This window comes from Gossypium hirsutum, chromosome A09 (genome assembly GCF_007990345.1).
Source record: "Gossypium hirsutum isolate 1008001.06 chromosome A09, Gossypium_hirsutum_v2.1, whole genome shotgun sequence".
Lineage (NCBI taxonomy): Eukaryota > Viridiplantae > Streptophyta > Magnoliopsida > Malvales > Malvaceae > Gossypium > Gossypium hirsutum.
In genome coordinates this window covers 62,024,709-62,043,913 of record NC_053432.1, presented here as the reverse complement: position 1 = coordinate 62,043,913, position 19,205 = coordinate 62,024,709, and the positions used below count along the sequence as shown (strand labels likewise).

General features: G+C 33.5%; 1 protein-coding gene across 3 annotated transcripts; it reads right to left on the bottom strand.

The window, feature by feature from the left end:
• Nucleotides 1-6,439: 6,439 nt before the first annotated feature.
• LOC107889103 (nuclear poly(A) polymerase 4) lies at nucleotides 6,440-11,348 on the bottom strand. 3 transcript variants are annotated; one of them, XM_016813429.2, is made up of 12 exons: nucleotides 10,791-11,348; nucleotides 10,595-10,672; nucleotides 10,315-10,422; nucleotides 10,028-10,090; nucleotides 9,780-9,941; nucleotides 9,153-9,266; nucleotides 8,972-9,034; nucleotides 8,559-8,888; nucleotides 8,306-8,470; nucleotides 7,423-8,187; nucleotides 7,092-7,171; nucleotides 6,440-6,983 (listed from the first exon to the last, which is right to left on the bottom strand). In XM_016813429.2, exons 1-12 carry the CDS (start codon nucleotides 10,923-10,925, stop codon nucleotides 6,959-6,961), a joined length of 2,088 nt encoding a protein of 695 aa, XP_016668918.2. In that variant the 5' UTR covers nucleotides 10,926-11,348; the 3' UTR covers nucleotides 6,440-6,958. The 3 variants fall into 3 exon arrangements, with proteins under 3 accessions (XP_016668918.2, XP_016668919.2, XP_016668917.2); XM_016813430.2 differs by having other exon boundaries at nucleotides 6,440-6,963; XM_016813428.2 differs by having other exon boundaries at nucleotides 6,440-7,171.
• Nucleotides 11,349-19,205: the final 7,857 nt, after the last annotated feature.

The window sequence follows — 19,205 nt, the reverse complement described above, 5'->3', positions numbered from 1 at the left end:
ATCCCATGCAACAAATATACATGTCATGGCATACAACAAACAGAATCAGAATATCATGCATTTCAGTTAAAATTAACCCTAGGGGTATAACGGTCATTTTGCACCTAGGGGTAAAATGGTAATTTTCATACTTAGGGGTATTTTAGTAAAATTTACTATTCTAGAGTTTGCACACATATTATAACCATTAACGCATTAACAGAAACACTTACCGAGCGTTTTTACCGAATTGGGCCCGTTGACTCACTATCCCATTTTCGGCCCATTAGCCCAAATATACCGAAGTGCACGAAATTGCTCACTCTGCACTCTTACCGCTTATGATTACCAAAATTAACAAACAAACCACCTCACGAGCGCTCGCACGTTCGCAAGTTCACAAATACCGACTTTTCGGCATTTTGACTTTTTGGCTTTTGCCGATCTAGTCTATGAGTGGGTATCGTTTACACACCTGATCTGTAACGATACGCTGGCGAGATCCACACACGCGTTGCCTACAATCGAGTTACTAAACGTCAGTCTACATATCAAAAACAACTACGTACTAGTCCCCTTACCATATTCGGCCAACATTGCCTTAGACCCTAAAGTTCTTACCTTTCTACCGAAATATGGACTAGATCTAGAGATCCAATCCGAATCAGTCTTCAAACCCTCCACAGCACGCCCCCTTGTCCACGTTAATGCTTACATAATGAAAAAGAAAGAGGCGCCAACACCCTTAGTCCAAACGTTAGCCACCCTTAAGGGGTTTTTGCTTTTATCTTAAATCATAAATAATTAACGGAAGTTATTCGACAAACCTACCAATCATTGTTCGGCCCAAAAAAGTGCTCCTATCTATGATCTTAACTCCAGTCCACCGTTGTTACGAGAAGAAGTAGATTTAAGTAGCCAAAAGTTCGGCTTCCTATACTACAGGTATAAAGGTTTTCGGCTTTTTAAGGAAGAAAATAGTAGAGATTCGGCTATGATAAAATTTGACTATTTGAGAAATAATGAAGAAAGAAAAATACGAGAAGAGACAGAGAGAGTAGCGTATGGGTTTAGCTATGATGGAAAAAGAAAAGATGAAAGAAAATAAAAGAAAATATGAATGAAAGAGAGGGGAGAAGGGAAATAATATTCGACAAGGGTAAAAATTAAAAAAAACACCTAGACCTAGCCGAATTGCTTATACTAAAGACCCTTGGCCGGCCAACTCTTGCCCCTCAAGAGTCTAACATTCGGCCAACACCAAGTCCTTGATCAGGCTCCTAAATTTCCTCCCTTATCTCATCCTTACCTAATCCCCTGATCAGCTCAAACTCCCCCACCGATTAGCAGCATCCTTATCCACCCCTTGCACCGTTTCAGCATGCTGCCAGGAGAGTCCGGATCAGACTCCAACTTCTTCCCCACGTGAGCAGCAAAAACCCAAGCCTTCTGTGCTCGAGGTGAAACTCAAACCCCAGACCTCTGTCCTTGATCAGGCTCCTAAATTTCCTCCCTTATCTCATCCTTACCTAATCCCCTGATCAGCTCAAACTCCCCCACCGATTAGCAGCATCCTTATCCACCCCTTGCACCGTTTCAGCATGCTGCCAGGAGAGTCCGGATCAGACTCCAACTTCTTCCCCACGTGAGCAGCAAAAACCCAAGCCTTCTGTGCTCGAGGTGAAACTCAAACCCCAGACCTCTGTCCGCACTTTCGCCTTTTCCGGTACTGCTAGCCACTGCACCACGCTTCTTTCTTCACTTATATCACAATTAATTTTAAACCTTACCTGTTGAAGCTCCGGTCCGCTTAAAAGGGGAATTTCGCCTTCCACACCACTCGAACCTGCGACCTCCAAAACACTCATCCACACTGCTTGCCCCTGTGACACAACCTCGCTTTTGTTATAATACGACTGCATTTACTTATAAGCCTTATTCGCTTCAGTCACGGGCTACTTAAAAAATAAAACAAGTTTCGCTGTCCCCTACATTCGAACTCGCGACCACTGGGTCTCCTTAGCGCGCTGCTGCCACTGGGCTAAGGGCGCTCTTTGTGTTAAACTTTACTCGCAACTTCCTTTAAGGCTTATCTTTACGCCACCTGATTACTAAAAAACCAAACGTTGCGGGCGACGTGCCTCTCCTGCTGCCTAGCGCCCCTAGCTACTGGGCCAGGCACTTCATTTGTGTCCAATTCCAGCCCAAACCACTTATAAGGCCTACTGCCCAGATTCCTTTAAGAATAAAAAAAAAATGCTCAAATTTTTGCCAGAGCCCTGGGTTGAGCCCAGGACTTTTCCCACACTATAAATCCCTCATAATTTATTTAATTACTAATTAAACATACCAAATAATAATAATAATAATAATAATTAAATCATCCCATTTATTCGAGCCGTCTCCTACCCGAACCCAGACCCAAGGCCCAGTACTTCCAGGCCCAAAAAATCGGGGCGTTACAGTATCTCCCCGTCCGGGCCTTTATACGGCAGTGTTTGCAAATCAGTTGTTGTCCCGGGTACATACTCCTACATCCCGGCTATCCACCCTTGAAGCTCATTGTATGACGCATCTCATTCACCATACATCTCTCTCATCGCCATTTGCTTTGCCGACCATGCCTTTCGGTACAACACTTTATACTTGAATCGAGCTTGCATGTCCGTAATAAGGACCGACACCTGAATGGTCGACTCTTTCACCAAAAGATGATGCAGTTACTTTCTATGGTCTTGTGACATATGAGCAGACGTGCATGTGTGTGGACCTTCTAGTTTCCTTATCATCCACATCTGCGTCCGCTATATTAACGCGGCTCGGACACGCCATTTACAACCACTTGACGCTTTCCAACATTCTCCTACGCACAAAGACTGCGTCGACTTCGTTACTTTGTAATCCACACCTAACTTCAAGCTAAGTTGTTTTATAGCATGTAAACAGTCTTTTTTGTTATCGAATTGTTGTCCTACAAACAACTCTTCATCGCCGAATTCTTCGTCAAGTAGGTGAGCCGGCACAATATTTGTATATTCCAGGAACTCACGTGCTAGCGCTGCATCAAGATCCAAATCGGTCATGAAAGACCCCGGATTATTTCTTATAACTATACCAGGGCTCGTGTTCCCAGCCGAATGGGGGTTTACATTTTCACCCTCCACCGGCCCTTCCTCGTCTATGTCTTCAAGGATGTCATCCAAATCGGGGTCACTGAAATCATCGTTTGGATCACGGTGGGACTGATCATCATTATCGAACCCTTCATCACCATCTTATATGGTGGCCAACACCTCTGGATGGATCTCTAGACGAGGACACAGGTTTGGGATGTTATACAAACATCCGCCGATGTTTGGATTTTCAGGAGTTGGCATTGACCATCCAAAACCCAACTGATCTTCCCAGGAGACGTTAAGATCAAAATCAATTCCAGAGCGCTGGCTTGCTGGAATTACAACTTGAATCGGATCTGGGTCAGCTATCTCCGCGAACAACTCAATCGGGTTAGGATTTTCTATCTCAAGAGGGCAATAAATTGCTATCATTGTCCCTAGATCATCATCATCTTCAAGCTCCATTTCTGAGAACTTTAGCGGATCAGTTGAAACCGAAAATTTGTAAAACAGTCTCAACATTTGCTTTCCGCAATGGCTTGCTATCTTTGTACTGATTTTCCGTTTTAAATCTGACAACTAAGCACGTCTATTGAATCTCATTCCTATTTTTTTCCGACTTCGAAATATACAGCCTTCCTCAGTTGTATTTATCATTTCTCCATCGAAATGAACATAAACAAACAAAATTTGGGAATTTATCTTAAAAAAAAATTGCTTTCTTCTCAACAAAGAAAAAACTAAAATTTTTCTGAAAAAACTAAAATCTTAAAAAGCAAACAAAAACTAAAATAGAAGATAAAATACATATATATATCTAATAAATTTAGCGTCGGCCATTGACAGGCCAGCAACAAAAAAATTTGAATTTTTTTTTAATACTGGTGCCGGCCATTGACAGGCCAAAATCAAAAAATTAATTTTTTAAAGCCTGACACAATCATCAGGCAATCATGTGTGCAAAATACGAGTTAGTGTCGGTTATTGACAGGCCAAAACCCTAATCTACTATTCATTTCAGGTCATTTTGGTGATTGTTTTTGAACCTGGGTCATTTTTGTAAATATTATTTTTTTGGGTCAGTTTGGTAAAATAGCCCCTATTTAAAATCTTTTATTTACAACTTCAACTAAAGTTTTATTATTGATGAATATTTATATTTCAAATTTATTTAATCTCGTCATTTAATTTTTGTAAATAATTTCTATATACATATATCAAATGTTTTTCTAAATAAAAATAAATATGAAACGGTATATTGAAACAGATTGGTATTAATACATACAAATATCAATAGAAGATCGATATGTCCATTGATATAATACTAACTACCTTGAATGAGGGCATGGTGCTCAAAAAAAAAAAGATGTGCTTTTAATTAAAAATTTTGAGATTGAGTTTAGATAAAACTTGTACTGCTTCGCCTGAAAAATTATCAATGTACTCATCTTTTAATTTTACAACTAATTTTATATTTTTAATTGAAAGTTTAAAATTTTATATGATTTTACAACATTTTAACTATTTTTTTATTTTGTAATTATATTTTTTATAATATGTATTTTATTAAAAAAATATGTAATATTTCAAGATAAATGAGGATTAAGTAATATTTTTTGAGTGGTTAAATTTTGAATAAATTTAGGTTGGAAACAAAGGTTAGAGGTAGAGTGAGAGATATAAAATCAAATCAAGTTTTGCCTCCTTGCCATCCTTAGAAGGAAAAAAATCCACTTAAAAAACTCATGTTTATTTTTTATACAACTAGTTTCTTATATCACATATGCTACATATGCATTTGTTACGTTTTTAATTAATTTAATTTAATTTCATTAATGTAAGTAATTATTATTTAAATATACATAATTAATTATATATAAAATATTTTCTTAGTTTATAAATAAACAATTTGTTGTAATTTATGGAGTGTGCCTTGTATTTTGGATGAAATAGGGTTGATGTTAGGACGAGGAAGAGTCGATGTCCCGACAAGAAGATTAGCCACATCTCGACGACGCAACATGCTACCCACTAAATTGGGTTTCTTCTCATAGTTAAACTCTATTATCTTTTTCTAGTTAAACTCTAATCGCTCTAGGATATTCTAATAAGATTAGTCACGAATTTTAACTTATGAATAAGGCTTTTAGCATTCTTAGAGAGTTAGAATAACAAAAGAAAAACTAAGAGAGAGTTTGTTGAAATTTTGAGAAAATTTTTGTATTTCAAGTTTGAGGTTTCTTTATTTCTCCATCTTGTGCTTCCCCTTTTGGTTTTTATTGTTTTTAGTAAAGTTTTCTTTGTCTATGATTTTTTTATCTTCTTCAAGGAGATTTTTTTACGTAAATATTTGTGTCTAATTTTTTCAATTCTCGTTTGTGTTCATTGCAAAACTCGAATTCAACCCTATAAAATGTAATTAATATTTATCAAACTTTATCTATTAAAATTGTTAGGTTTAATATGATAATAATTTCATATGTTTAAGTAAGAAAAGATTTACCTAAAACTAGTGAGAAATAATTTAAGATAATATGATATTATTTATTTATAGATTTGAAGTGTAAATTATAATAAAATGTGAAATCAATATTTTATGGAAGATTGTCTATTCAATGTATTGATATTTTTAATATATTAATACGTAAGGTAAGAAATAATTTAAATAATAGGACATTGCTTGGAATAATATTATTATTAATTTCAGATTTTATATTTTTCCCAAACCCATTTTCAATCGTACAAGTAGTTTTCTTACGGAAGATGAGAGGTTGAAATTGATTTTCCTAAAATTTAAGATACAAATACGATAAGATCACCTTATCATGAGAAGCAGTTTGAAGTGTAGAGAAAATAGGCTACTTCGTTAGCACTAACATCTTCATTTCATCTGCAACAATATAAAATTAACAATCAAAATCACTATTATTAAAAATACTAAGAAATGATTTTTAGTGACTTCTTTCATATTCTACTTCAATGGAAATACATTTATTAAGAGTAATATTATTTTAACAACCAAGTTCAAATATTTCTGCATTAATTACATTATTTTTTAATCAATATACTAAAATATCTTTGATCCATCCAAAATTTCTAATAAATAAGCCAACCACGAGAGTTAGTAAATTATTAAGTTCAAATATTTCATAATTCAAAATTTTAAAATTTGATTCATGTCTTGTGATAACCAGTGTTGACCATTTCTAAATGAAACATATAATTAAACGTCCAAATTGGATTAGTTTTGCCATTTATCCATGATGGAATTTCGTATTCACATTATGTACAAATGTAAATAATAATATTAAAAAAAGAAAAAAAACCATCCATACAATCCAAAATCCGATCTAACAATGTTATAATGTTATATTAAAAAAAATGAGGTTTATTACAATACATGGCAGCAAGAACAATTACCCCTCTACCCAAACTAAAAACTTAGACCTTCACCCTTCAACCTCACCTATACCTTTTTTTATACAATTTACACATCTCAACCTTTCCTCTAAAACCCTGCAACCTTTTCTTCCATAAAACTAAAGTAAAAATCTAGATCAAAACCCTTTTTTTTCTTTTTTAATAATGATCTTTGATTTTTTTCCCTTTTTTCCCCTTTTTTTTTTTTTTTGAAAACAAATGTCTAGCGAAAGAAGCTGTGCAGAGAAAGAAAAAAAAAGGTCCCCACATCCCAAAAGATCTTCAGGTTCTGCCAAGGGACATGAGCCTAAAGGTAAGAAACAAACGCCGGTACCTAAAATACTACTTACCAAACTGCTGGCTTTCTCTGTCGGGTTTTTTTTCTTGTCGGATCAACAATGGTTGCATAGATGATACACCGATCTAAACTTGAGATCCTTGCGTCACGCTGTTGATGCCAAACTCAACCTGTTATACAAAGCAACAACAAAAGAAACACCAAAAGAAAGCAGTATAAAGAAAAACATTGCACATGGAACACAAAAAAAGAAGTCAATTAAGATTTCGAATACAAACCGTATCACAGGATTCTGCACAGATTCTGAATCGACAACTCCGTTCATGGACTTAAGAACCACGCCAACCACAGTTTTTGGCTTCACAACAGAAAAACAACAAACAAAAACATATAGCTTAGGTAAAGAAGTTGAATCAACGGATCAAAATATAGCACAAGGGGGGAGACAATAGGTTATTTGAAGCTTGAACTAGTAAGAGTCGTTCATCTCGAGGATCACGCACTGCCCAACTTGAAGTTTATATACTACTATGGCAACAAACATATAAATTATGGAGCAGAAAAAACATAATTTTCATTAACGAAATTTATGGAACTTCAATCCAAAACCTCTAAATCTTTCAGCAATCCATCTTGGAACACTTTGTTCTGATCAGCATGGTCATCCTCCACAGAAGATTTTAGATCGTCACTTGAATCACTCTGAGAAGACGATGGGTTATCATCACCTACATTGCTCCCTTCACTACCACCTGCTGTAGATTCATTCCCAATATCCTCATGTGAGCAGGAGCTGATACCACTGGAATTCGATGATGTATTGACTTCAGCAAATCTATTCATTTCATCTAGATCTGATGTAGAACAACCTGTGCAAGTGCTGCCAAGCTTGCAACTTATAATCTCGGGAGAAACTGATTGATTCCTGTCAGGACTCCTCCGTTTATCCAGCCTACTTTGCTCACTATCTTCTCCATCGGGATCCTTCTTCCTTTTAAGGCATTTCTCACCAGATTCAGCTTGATATGCAACACCATTGTTGCGAGACATATTGTAAGACGGCTGCTCGGGAGTAAGGTGTAAATTCCGAGAACGTTTACAGCCATCTGGGTAAACATAAGCCGGAAGCTGCTTTCTACGGACATGTGATACATAGATTTCCATCCCAGGCTTCCAAAACATGTACATATTTATTGAATGGCGGAACTCATCAATTGACCCGCGAATATCAAACTGTTGACCTTCTTGAACAATTTCTCCATGTTTTCTTTGTAAACCCATAAAAAATGCACAATGGGCACATGGCTTGGAGGCATCTACATAATCCTGAGGATAAGGATGGCACTGCAACTTTCCATAAGTGTCTCGCTCAATCTGTGAACAATACACATAAAATACAGATGAGATAAAAACAGAAACATCAACAATGATGTCTCTGTTTCATGAAGGATCACAAAATTTAAAAACCATGCTATAAAGGCACAAAAATTACCATCAAAGTCAGCTGCCTCAGACGGGATTCCACCCAGCCTTTCCAAGAACGTAAGTCATCAGCATCAGCTGCAAGAATGTCCACCTGCAGATAGTTGGTGTAGCTTTGGAAGAACAAGTAAGGATCGAACAGAGCACTCCACTTTGCTTTATTCAGCTCAATTTTCTGGATTTGAATTTGAAAGGACAAGGATCAGTATAATTGTTTAGCCAAAATTATCAGTAAAGAGGGAATTCGTTCTCCATTATCTCACCTCACACACGTTGTTACCATATTGGAACTGCTCCATCATGACTCGAAGCGTACTTGTAGACACATTATAGCTAGAATTCATGCATGGATAGGCAGGTGTGATAATTGGCATATGATGAGTCCTATCACGAGGGTTTTTACGAGGATCCCAAACAGAAAATCCGAGTCTATCTTCATCAATTGCACAAAGCATAACTGGGTTTGGCCAACGCCACTGGGTAAAGACCCTAAAAAATCGTGAAACAAGCATACTTGGAGCTGCATTAGGATAAAGTTGGCAAATTCGAGCTACAAGAAGTGCCCAATTAACACCCCCGAGAAATCCAGTCACCTGAAAATGGAGATTTATGTTAAAATAAATAGAGACTACAGACTGAAAAAAATTAGAAGAGTAGGAAGGAGAAGAAGACTTACATTGGAATAAACACCACGCCTTTTAGCCCAAAACTTCAGACATCGGAGTGTTGTGCGAAAATGCTACAACATTAAAAGAACATGCAGCTTAGTAGATGATACAGACCATCAACAATTATAATATAAGACAGGAAAATAAATTAAATTTTGAAGATCAAGTATTTGATTAGCAGCACTTCACCTCAACATTTGGCACCAGTTTCAGAATTTGATCTGCAACCCTGCAGCCATTAAGACTTCGAACAGTAGGCTCATCTACACTGTACAGTACTGAAATGTCTGAGATGTCCAGATCCTGTCCCCAAGCAAGCATTTATCAAATATATGCAAACCACATAAAAATCAAGATAGTCTTCACCTACTTGTTCATCACAAAGCATAGAAGCTCAAACAACTAGACGGGAGTAAGAAGCAACAGAACTACATAGAACACATTTTGACTACATAATTCTTAGAAAGGAAAAACAATCAAACAAATAAGAGTGGGAAAAAATGGTATATTCTAACAAATGAAACATATTAAGTCATATTAGCACACTTCTTAAAAGAAGCAATGTGAAGGACTAAAGGGAGGTGAACATAGGCAGATACGAACACCAACAAAGAGAGAAAGGGCACAACTTTAGATGCTTTAAGACAAAATAAAGATTGGCTATGGAGAGAAGTGAAACACTTTCATAACCTTCAATACAATTCTTAAAATTGAGCAAGCACTGATCAGCAATATCCAACAACAAGACACCAGAAATTAATGTACAGGTGCTTATTTGAAATAGAATTTTTAAAATAAAAGGTGGTTCAGACTCACATGAGGGACAACCAAATGAGAGATGCTTGCATAAAGAAGATCAATTGGTATTCCATTAAACTTGAATCTCATTACAGGGACATGAGCATCCGGAACTGGTTGTAACTCTGTAACTTCTTCCCTTTCTGCCAGGATGTTGTGCAGTACAAAGAAGAAATCTTCCTGGTTAAGACACCAATCAAGGAGAGAATAAATTATTCCAGTGTCTGTAAATCATTCAAAGAGTCACTAATGGATTAAGTATTTACCTCTCGGCTCACATAAGATGGTCCCACACATAGGGTGTCTATGTCAGATCCAGGTCCATGAACCTACACAAAATAAAACTTAACCAATATATCTTCACACAGAACATAATTACAGCGTAACATATCATAAATGTGTAACAAAAAACAATAAAAAAAGGTTCATAGTAACATCAGCAAGCTTTCAACTCCATCAGTCAACATTGAAGTTATGTTATAGCCAGCATAGTTATTCAAGTGTGAATACCATAAGCGCCATACAACAAGAAAGAAAAACATAAGACACTCACCCCAAGTCGATAAGAACCAAAAGTAAAAATGAGTGCCTTTGCATCCTCAACCATCTGATCAGTATAACCCCTCAAACGAGTAAGTTGCTTAACCCAATTTGTCACAATCTGAACACAATGAAGAGAGATATCACCAAAACTAGGCTACATTGAACAAAAAGTTCAACATATTTCAAACCAAAGTAACATTAATAGCTTCCCATTACTTAAACAATCTAATTGTAGGTAACATGGCACTAACACTATCTCTAGAGGGAGAAAAAATATTGCAGGCAATTACCTCTTGAATTTGACCAAGAACTTCTTCTCTCTTTGATGCTTCCTCTTTACTCTCATATAGCCCAGCTTGCACCAAAAACTGTAAACAGATTTCCACACAAAACAAACAAAAGAACATGAATAGATAGATAAATAAGATCAACTATACCCCCACCCCCAACCCCCCCAAAAAAAATCAGATATTTCCCTACATATACCTTTTCCAAATCACGACTTCTTTGTATGTCGGCTGCGGTGGGGCCCGCCATGGAAATCGGCTTTGTCACACCATACTGCGTCACTGGCGCAGCTATCGGCGGCTGCGAACCACATAATCCCTCTGAACTCACCATCTCTAATCAATAGATAACCGTTTACCGCCAAAAATGAAAACCCTAGAATTTCCGACTCAAAGCAGAAACCAATCGTTGCCCAAAAAGAAAATTTCTTCGATCGAGTAAATCAAAAAAGACGCAAAAACCACAAGGAAATTATGGGAAAGAAAGGGAAATTTTTGAAGAAAAAAAAAGGAAAGTTTCTCAAAAGGAAAAATTGAAACCAAGAAAAAAAAACAAAAGAGGAATGAAAAAAAAAAGGAGAAAATTGAGAGAGGTCGGCAACGATGGAAGGGATGATTTTTCGGGGAGAATTTTTAAACCTAAGTAGAAATAATAAAAATGGGTAGATTAATAGGTCTAAATATCTTTTATCTTATATATAGTATAATATATAATATATTTCTAATTCGTAAAGGAGTCTATACCATACTCCATTTCTACTTACTTGTTCTATTCTGGATAAGTTGTATATTTATTTTTATATTTTATAATACATTTTTATATCTTCTATAGTTTTCAAATTTGAATCGTCTTCAAATTATTTTTTTAAATTTTAACTTTTTTTATATATTTTTTAGAATTTTAGAATTTTTCTTAAAAATATAAATTTTGAAATTTTTATAAATATTTTAAATTTTAAAAATTATTTTGAATTTATAAATTTTATTTTATTTTATTTTTGTAATTTTTGTTGAGAGAAAGATTAATTTGCTTATTTTCAAAGTTGTCAGGGATCCAAAGAGTATTTACACCAATATGTTATTCAAATTATTCGAATTATGAAATTCAACTCGACTCGAACTTGAAACTCGAATTGAGTTATTCGAGTTTACTCGAATAATTCAAATAACTTAAAATTCAATTTTTCTTCAAATCGAATAAAATTTTGCTCACCCTAATTCCTAAATATTGTAACAGCGCTAACATAAAAGTAGAATTCTAAAATTTAATTAGTATATCATGTTTCAACTTAAATCATTTTATAATTTTTTTTATATTTTTTATAATACTACATTTATATATAATTTATATATTTTTATTTTAATATCATTTAATAATATTTTAACCTTATTTATAATTTTATTTTACATGCAAAAGCTCACTTTATAATTTAATCATCTTTTTAAATAGTTTTACAATTATTTCTTTAATGTTTCAATCATTTTAATTAATTTTAAGCACAAATAAGTAATATAGATTTTATTTTAAAACATTTTATAATTTTAAGCACAATTAATTAAATACCATATCTCAATCCATATTTTTTAATTGAAAATTAATTTTTGTAATTTAATTTTTTTTAAAAGTCTAAATTTAAATTTTCTAATTCAATTATTAATAAAAAATATAACCAATTATTGAAGAAAAAGGATATATATTGATAAAAAAAGGATATATATTGATAAAAATGAATATGCATTACATTTAATTAAGGCATAATTGTAAAAAAAACCTTCAACGTTTGGAGGCTTTTGATTTTATGCCCTTAACCTTTTTATTTTTTGATTAACACTATCAACGTTACGATTTTTTTAGAAATCAGTTCACTTTTAACGGTCAACGTGAGTTGATTGTTAATCAAATTATAGGTCAACATAGTGGCCTATGTGGTATGCCACAAAAGCATACGATGTCATATATGACGTCATCTATTTAACTTTTTTTTTCATTTTGTTTCCATTTTCTTTCTTTTTCCCTCTTTCTCTCTTCCCCTACAAATCACACCATTGAAGAGCTGAATGTTTGTTATTAGGACCAGATTTTTTATTCAATGTTTAAGCAAAAGCACAAGTAACAGTCCCATCACTTTCAGGGCCAAATTCATTAGCAATCCCAGTAGCATAAAGAACAATGAAATCAAAACAATCAGTACCGTGTGAGTGATTACCATCGATAGCCATTAATCGTGAATGAACCTCGTTACCAGTATGGAGACAAGTATCACATGCCATTAAATCACCGAGATCAGCTTTGCAACATTGGTCTAACACCGTGGATTGACCTAATTTAGCGACCCAATCTTTAGTCGTTTGTATCTCACCGGAAAGATCAGGCGTAATCACGAACTGGGTCAGCTCGAAACAAAGGGAAACAACATCGTTAAGGAGAGAAAGAAAATGGAGCTTGGACTGGAAATCATGGAGGCATGAAACGGAAGTGGGCAAATTAGGGAGCTGAAAAAGAGTGGTTTTTTTAAGGTGTTCGGCTAATCCAATGCCAAAAATCGATAACAGCGAAACACAACAGTTTTGTTTTGAGATTTTAGCTTTGCGTGTTGAATTTGAAAGGTGAAAATCATGGAAAAGAGTTGAGTTGCATGGGATTCTCGTTACATAGTTGAGATCCGTTGGATAAGAAGCAGCTATGGTTAATGAAAGGGTTGATAGGAAAATAATGGACTAGATTGAAAACTTTAAACTATTGATGATCTTCATTCCTTGGTTTTTTTTTTACTTTTTTTTGGTGATATCAATATGAGGAAGAAATTTTTCATTTCTTTAAAATTTGCCATTGTAGTGGTGGTGATAAAGAGCAAATTTAAATCTTTAGGTTTTAGAAGAACTCTTCAATATATGGTGTGATTTGCAGGGGAAGAGAGAAAGAGGAAGAAGAAAGAAAATGGAAAGAAAATGAAAAAAAAAAGTTAAATAGATGATGTCATATATGACGTCGTGTGCTTATGTGGCATGCCATATGGGCCACTATGTTGACCTACAGTTTAATTAACGGTCAACTCACATTGACAGTTAAACGTGGACTGATTTCTGAAAAAATCATAATGTTGAGGGTGTTAATCAAAAAATAAAATGGTTAAGGGCACAAAACCAAAAGCCCCCAAACGTTGAGGGTTTTTTTTACAATTATGCCATTAAGTAATTTGTATTATAGAAGTTAATGCATTTATAAATAAAATTGTTATTGTATTATATGGTGTATATGTGAATTGTTATTGGATTATTGAATTGAATTGTTACGGTTTAGATTGAATGTCGAGACAGGAACTAAATTGAATAGAATAGCAAGTTGTATGAATTAATTGATATGTGATTATTAGTATGAACTTGAGTTGAAATATGTTGTTTTCATGATGATTTGATGATTTTATGGATTATTTGAACATGATTAAATATGATTTGAACTTTATATAATAAATCAAAAATTTGGTTGCCCTATTAGCTGTTCGGATCGAGTTGGATATAGTTGGGATGCCATAGGGTTAGATTATTGATTGAAAATCATCATTGTCGGAAAACCTAAGGTGGTATGTAATGACCCAAATTTTAAGGTCATTGGAAAAATTGAAATTTTCGAGTCATTATTTTTGCAAAATGAATTCGTAAATATTTATTAGAAATATTTACGAAGCTAGTAGTGTAGTTGATTAGACTTTGATTAAGTGAATTAGCTTGAATTAAGGCTAATTTAATGAAAGGACTAGATTGAATAAAGTGTGAAGTTTTAATTATAAACTGTAGGAAAGCCAAGAGACTAAATTAGCAATTAGGCCATAAGGTGACAAATGTATGGTAAAAATAAATAAAATGTGTAAAAATATAAATGGTACACATGTAATAAACATGTGTATTTACTTATTTTATAAGAAAATAATAATAATGATTAAAGTATATTATAATAATATAATATAATTAAATAATTAAATAAAACAAATAAAATAAAAGAAAGAATGAAAACTAAATAGAGCAGGGAAAGAAAGAAAGAAAAAGGGAAAGAAAAAGAAAAGGAAAATTTAGGGTTTTGGAGTTCCAAGCTTGATTGGTAAGTCAATTTAATCCTTTTTCTTGTGATTTTGATGTCTATGGAATCCTAGGAAGAAATACTTTTTGGGTTATGTTGAAATTTAGAAAGTTATTGAATTTTTAGATGTTGATTAAGTTGAATAAATGGAAGAATTAAGTGTTAATTTGATGGAAACTCAAGTTAGAAGTGGGAGAATGAATAAATTGTAAAAGAAAATATAGGTCTTGCAATAATAGGGATTGAATTGAGAATATGTTATAATTAATGTTTTATGCTGTAAATTTAAGAGTTGGAATAGTTTAAAATGATAATTGAATGAAAATATAGGATTTATTTTGAAGAAAAAGAATGGTTATGGTGGAAGGACTAAATTGGAATTTAAGTAAAAGATACTTGGAAATACAAGAGTGTGTTATTAAATAATATATATTGATCATTTTAAATGTTAAATTTTATATAGCCAACATAGCACCGGAAACATCATCGAAAAAGGGAAATGAGAAAGTGAACGAGGATATCGAGTAAACTGGAGAAATTCAGTTTGTATTTCTATAAACTATGCTTAATGATTTAATACAATGTAATTGCTATTCTTAGTAGTTAGAATGTATAATGAATGATATGATAGAAATTATTACTGCTTTTGTATTGAAATGTAAAGATTTGTACACCCTATTAACAAGTGTCGGACTAGTCGGATATAATTGGCATGCCATAGGATTGGAAGTGTTTAGGGATATTCCAACTGTGTGTCGATGAGACACTATATGTGTCGACTACTGTGACTGTTCCGGATTTGTTCCAAAGAGGTACTCTGTACCTGACTATGACTATTACTACTACTGTTACTGTTACCCTACGGTGTATTCCGGTTTCGACCGATGAAACACTGTACATTATCCTCGGTGTGTGGGTTGGATCCGTGTATCCGTCCAGGTCCGAGTTATGTTAATAGGGGTAATTGAAAGTACTAAAGACAAAGACTGACTGCTATTGATTATGTGACTGTGATTGTTATACAAGTATTGAAAGATATTGAATGATATGAAAAGTATAAAAAGAATTGTTTAAATACATTTAAGAGCTATAAGTTAAAGGTAAGTGATGAAGCTAATAAGATTATGAAATAAAAAGTTATCTTACAATGTATATACATAACTTATTATTGTTTTAAGTATTAGTTTATAGAAATACCACTGAGTGTATACTTAGCGTACGGTATGTTTCCGTACGCAGGTCTAGGTACAAAAGAAAGTTAAGGACTCAGCATCCAAGCCAATCCCGGACTCAAAGTGGTGAATACTTTTCTTTTGGCAAAATGGCATGTACCTAGGTTGTTAAGGTGTTATTTTGTATATGATAGTGTATAAACATGAAAGTTGTTGAAGCATGGTATGAAATATGCATATTTTGAAAGTAAAACTTACATGAGTTTGACTAGTATGATAATGTTGTATAATTTTGATATGAATTGTGGTACATAATTCTTAAGAGGTATTGAATGAATGAATGGATATTTGCTAAGTTTGAATGGCATAATGAATGATATTTAATGTAAGAACTATTAGTAAATGTTTGGGCATGAAATAGATGTGTTTAGCATGTGAAAATAGCTTTAAAATGGTCAAAAATCATGTTTTCACACGGCCAAGTCACATGGGCGTGTGCCCAGACCGAGTGAATAAGTTAGAATCTGCCCATGGCCTGGCCCCACGACCATGTCCCAGGCCATACAGGCGTGTGCCCCTATCTTCAAGGAAAAATTTCCAAAGTTGCCAGTTTAGTCCCAAATCACTTCTAAAACATATATTGTGCCCCGTAGGCCCATATTAGGGACTTTATGATGAAGTTTGATGAATATTGATCTGAAATGTAAAGTTTATGACTCGATTTTGTATAAATGTTAGTGTATAATTCCGGTAATACCTCGTAGCCCTATTCCGGTGACAGCTTGCGGTTAAGGGGTGTTTCATGGTAGATTGTACACAATGAGTCATTGTTTCCTGGCAACCCGTGGTGGCAAATTAATCAGATCGAGAAAACTATTATTGTCAAGCAATCTAGGGTGGTAATATGTATATGTATAGTGTCATCGCTGTCGAGCAACTCGGGGTGATAGATTCACATATTCGTTTCAAGTTCATGTTTGGTTAATAGGGTAATAAAGATATGAAGTGATTAAATGATAAATGAAATGTTAAATGAAATTAAGATACAATATGTGATCATATGTGAAATGAATCGAAAACAAGCCCTAGGGGCCAAATATGAACGAGAGAGCCAATAGGCTCAGAAATAGTTAAAGAGCTTGTATGAATTTTAATATATATATATATATAAATGTTGATGTTGTAATATTAATTGGTATGTTATAAAAGAGAGAAATCGTACCTTAATTGATGAATAACATATATGGTATATTTTGGACGCTTGTGTGATGTTATGAAGCATGAAATGAATTTTGGGCATATGATGAGATAATGGTAGCTATGATATGAATAGATGCAAATTTTGTCTAATGCAAATATATATGGAAATGATATCACTTAACTTGAATCATATGGGAATAGTTTTAAATGAAATGTGTGTATATGTTTAAGCTTTCATTATTTGTCTTCATTGAATTATCACTAAGCGTATTTGCTCAGCGTGTGGTTTGTTTTCTCGATGCATAAGTATAGCAAATTCCTGGTAGTTTGAGCATGATCCAGCATTTCAGAAGCAATCCCTAAATCAACAAAGTTTGTATAATTTTTGTTTTGGTGTTAAGTATTGCATATACCTAGGTTGAGTCAAATTTGGTACAAAACTATGTTTATATACACTTTTTTTGGTTTAAAAAGTTGATGTATGAACTTGGTTAATAGATTAAAAAAATGGATTCAAATATGGTTTGAAATGGTATGAAATGTTATTATTGCCAATGACGTTGGTAAATAAGTATGTATGTTGATGGTTTGGAATGAATTATACTAGTTAGTTAGCTTGTAACATGGTATTGGTACACCATTGTCAAAGATGTTTTGCAATGTTGGAGGCTTAGAGATTATAGGTTTTGACTGAATTTGTGGTTTGGTTTTGCATATGTAATTATTTTGAAAGTGCTTGCTGAAGTTTCATTTGAAAATTGCAGAAATAGGATGTCATGTCACGACGTCGAGTGTATGTTGTCGCGAAGAGATTAGGCCACCATGCTATGATGCGACATCGAGCATGGGTCATTGGGACAAGGCTAGTTAGTATGTCAGGTTCCAACAAGGAACCCCCAAACGTCACAACATCAATCTAAAATTTTGAAAACATTATAATATAGTCCTAATTTGATCTCGGGTTAGCACTAAAGCTTTCGTAAGCTTGTATAAGACCCGAAAATGAATACAAATCATTTTATATACCTACTTAACTTATATTGGGATGTTTGTGATCAAAATTGAACTATGATTTGATCAAAGTTGCTCTAACAATGAATGTGACACTTTGTAACTCAAATTCGGCAACCAAGTCGAGTTTGGGGTGTTACATTTTGATACAGGGACTAAATCGATAAAACTGGACTAAATCGAATAAAGTTCAAAACTTAGAATTTACGCCTCTAAGAGAAAATATAGATAGGTGAGATTGAGAGGAGATGCTATTGAGCATCAATTTGGTTGTCTTGAGTTAGTTTTGTGAGGTCGACAGATAAATTGAAGTAAATCTTTTAATTTGGTAAAATGGTAACCAAGAGGTAACATTGAGCCAATTAGAAGTTTAAGCTTTTTAGATCCTTAATTGAAAGACTAATCAGCAATATGGAAGTCAACCAACCGTTTTTGTTTATTGAATTGTTAATCGTTTAATTTTATCTGTTTTATAATTTGGTCTTTTTTAGTGTTAGGTAATCAATTAGTGTAATTAACCTCGATTATTGTTTTATTTAAATAAAACATTCACATAATAAAAATTGTAATCACCAACTAAACAAAAAATAATTAAAATAAATTATTGTAACCCATATTTTTTTCAACTAAAATTTAAGAATCTTTATTAAAAAAAATATATCAATATAAGCACAAACCAACTTTTTCTTCTCCCCAAAACTTAAACACAAAGAATTTTTTTTACCAACTAAAATATAATTTTAAACATTAAATCTAAATATTATAAGTAAATTATTATAATACACAAATTACTATTACAAACTAAAAAAAACATACATTAAAACTATCATAATGTATTCATACAACTTAAACATAAAAATAATCTTTACAAACAAAATATAATCTTAAATATTAAATCTAAAAATTAACAACAATTTAAAATATAAGGGCAAATATGCCATTATCCTTTAAAATAAATATCATAATGTGCACTTATATTTTAAGATTTACATTCGTATGCATTGGTATTTAGAGTGGGTTTGGATGGGCAATGCGTTTACCTGTGATCAGTATAAAAATAGCTGTGACGATAAGATTAAATACTATAACGATACTAGAGCATGAGATAAAAAGTAAGGCAAACGCTCTGCACTGCACTTTATTGCTCATCCAAACC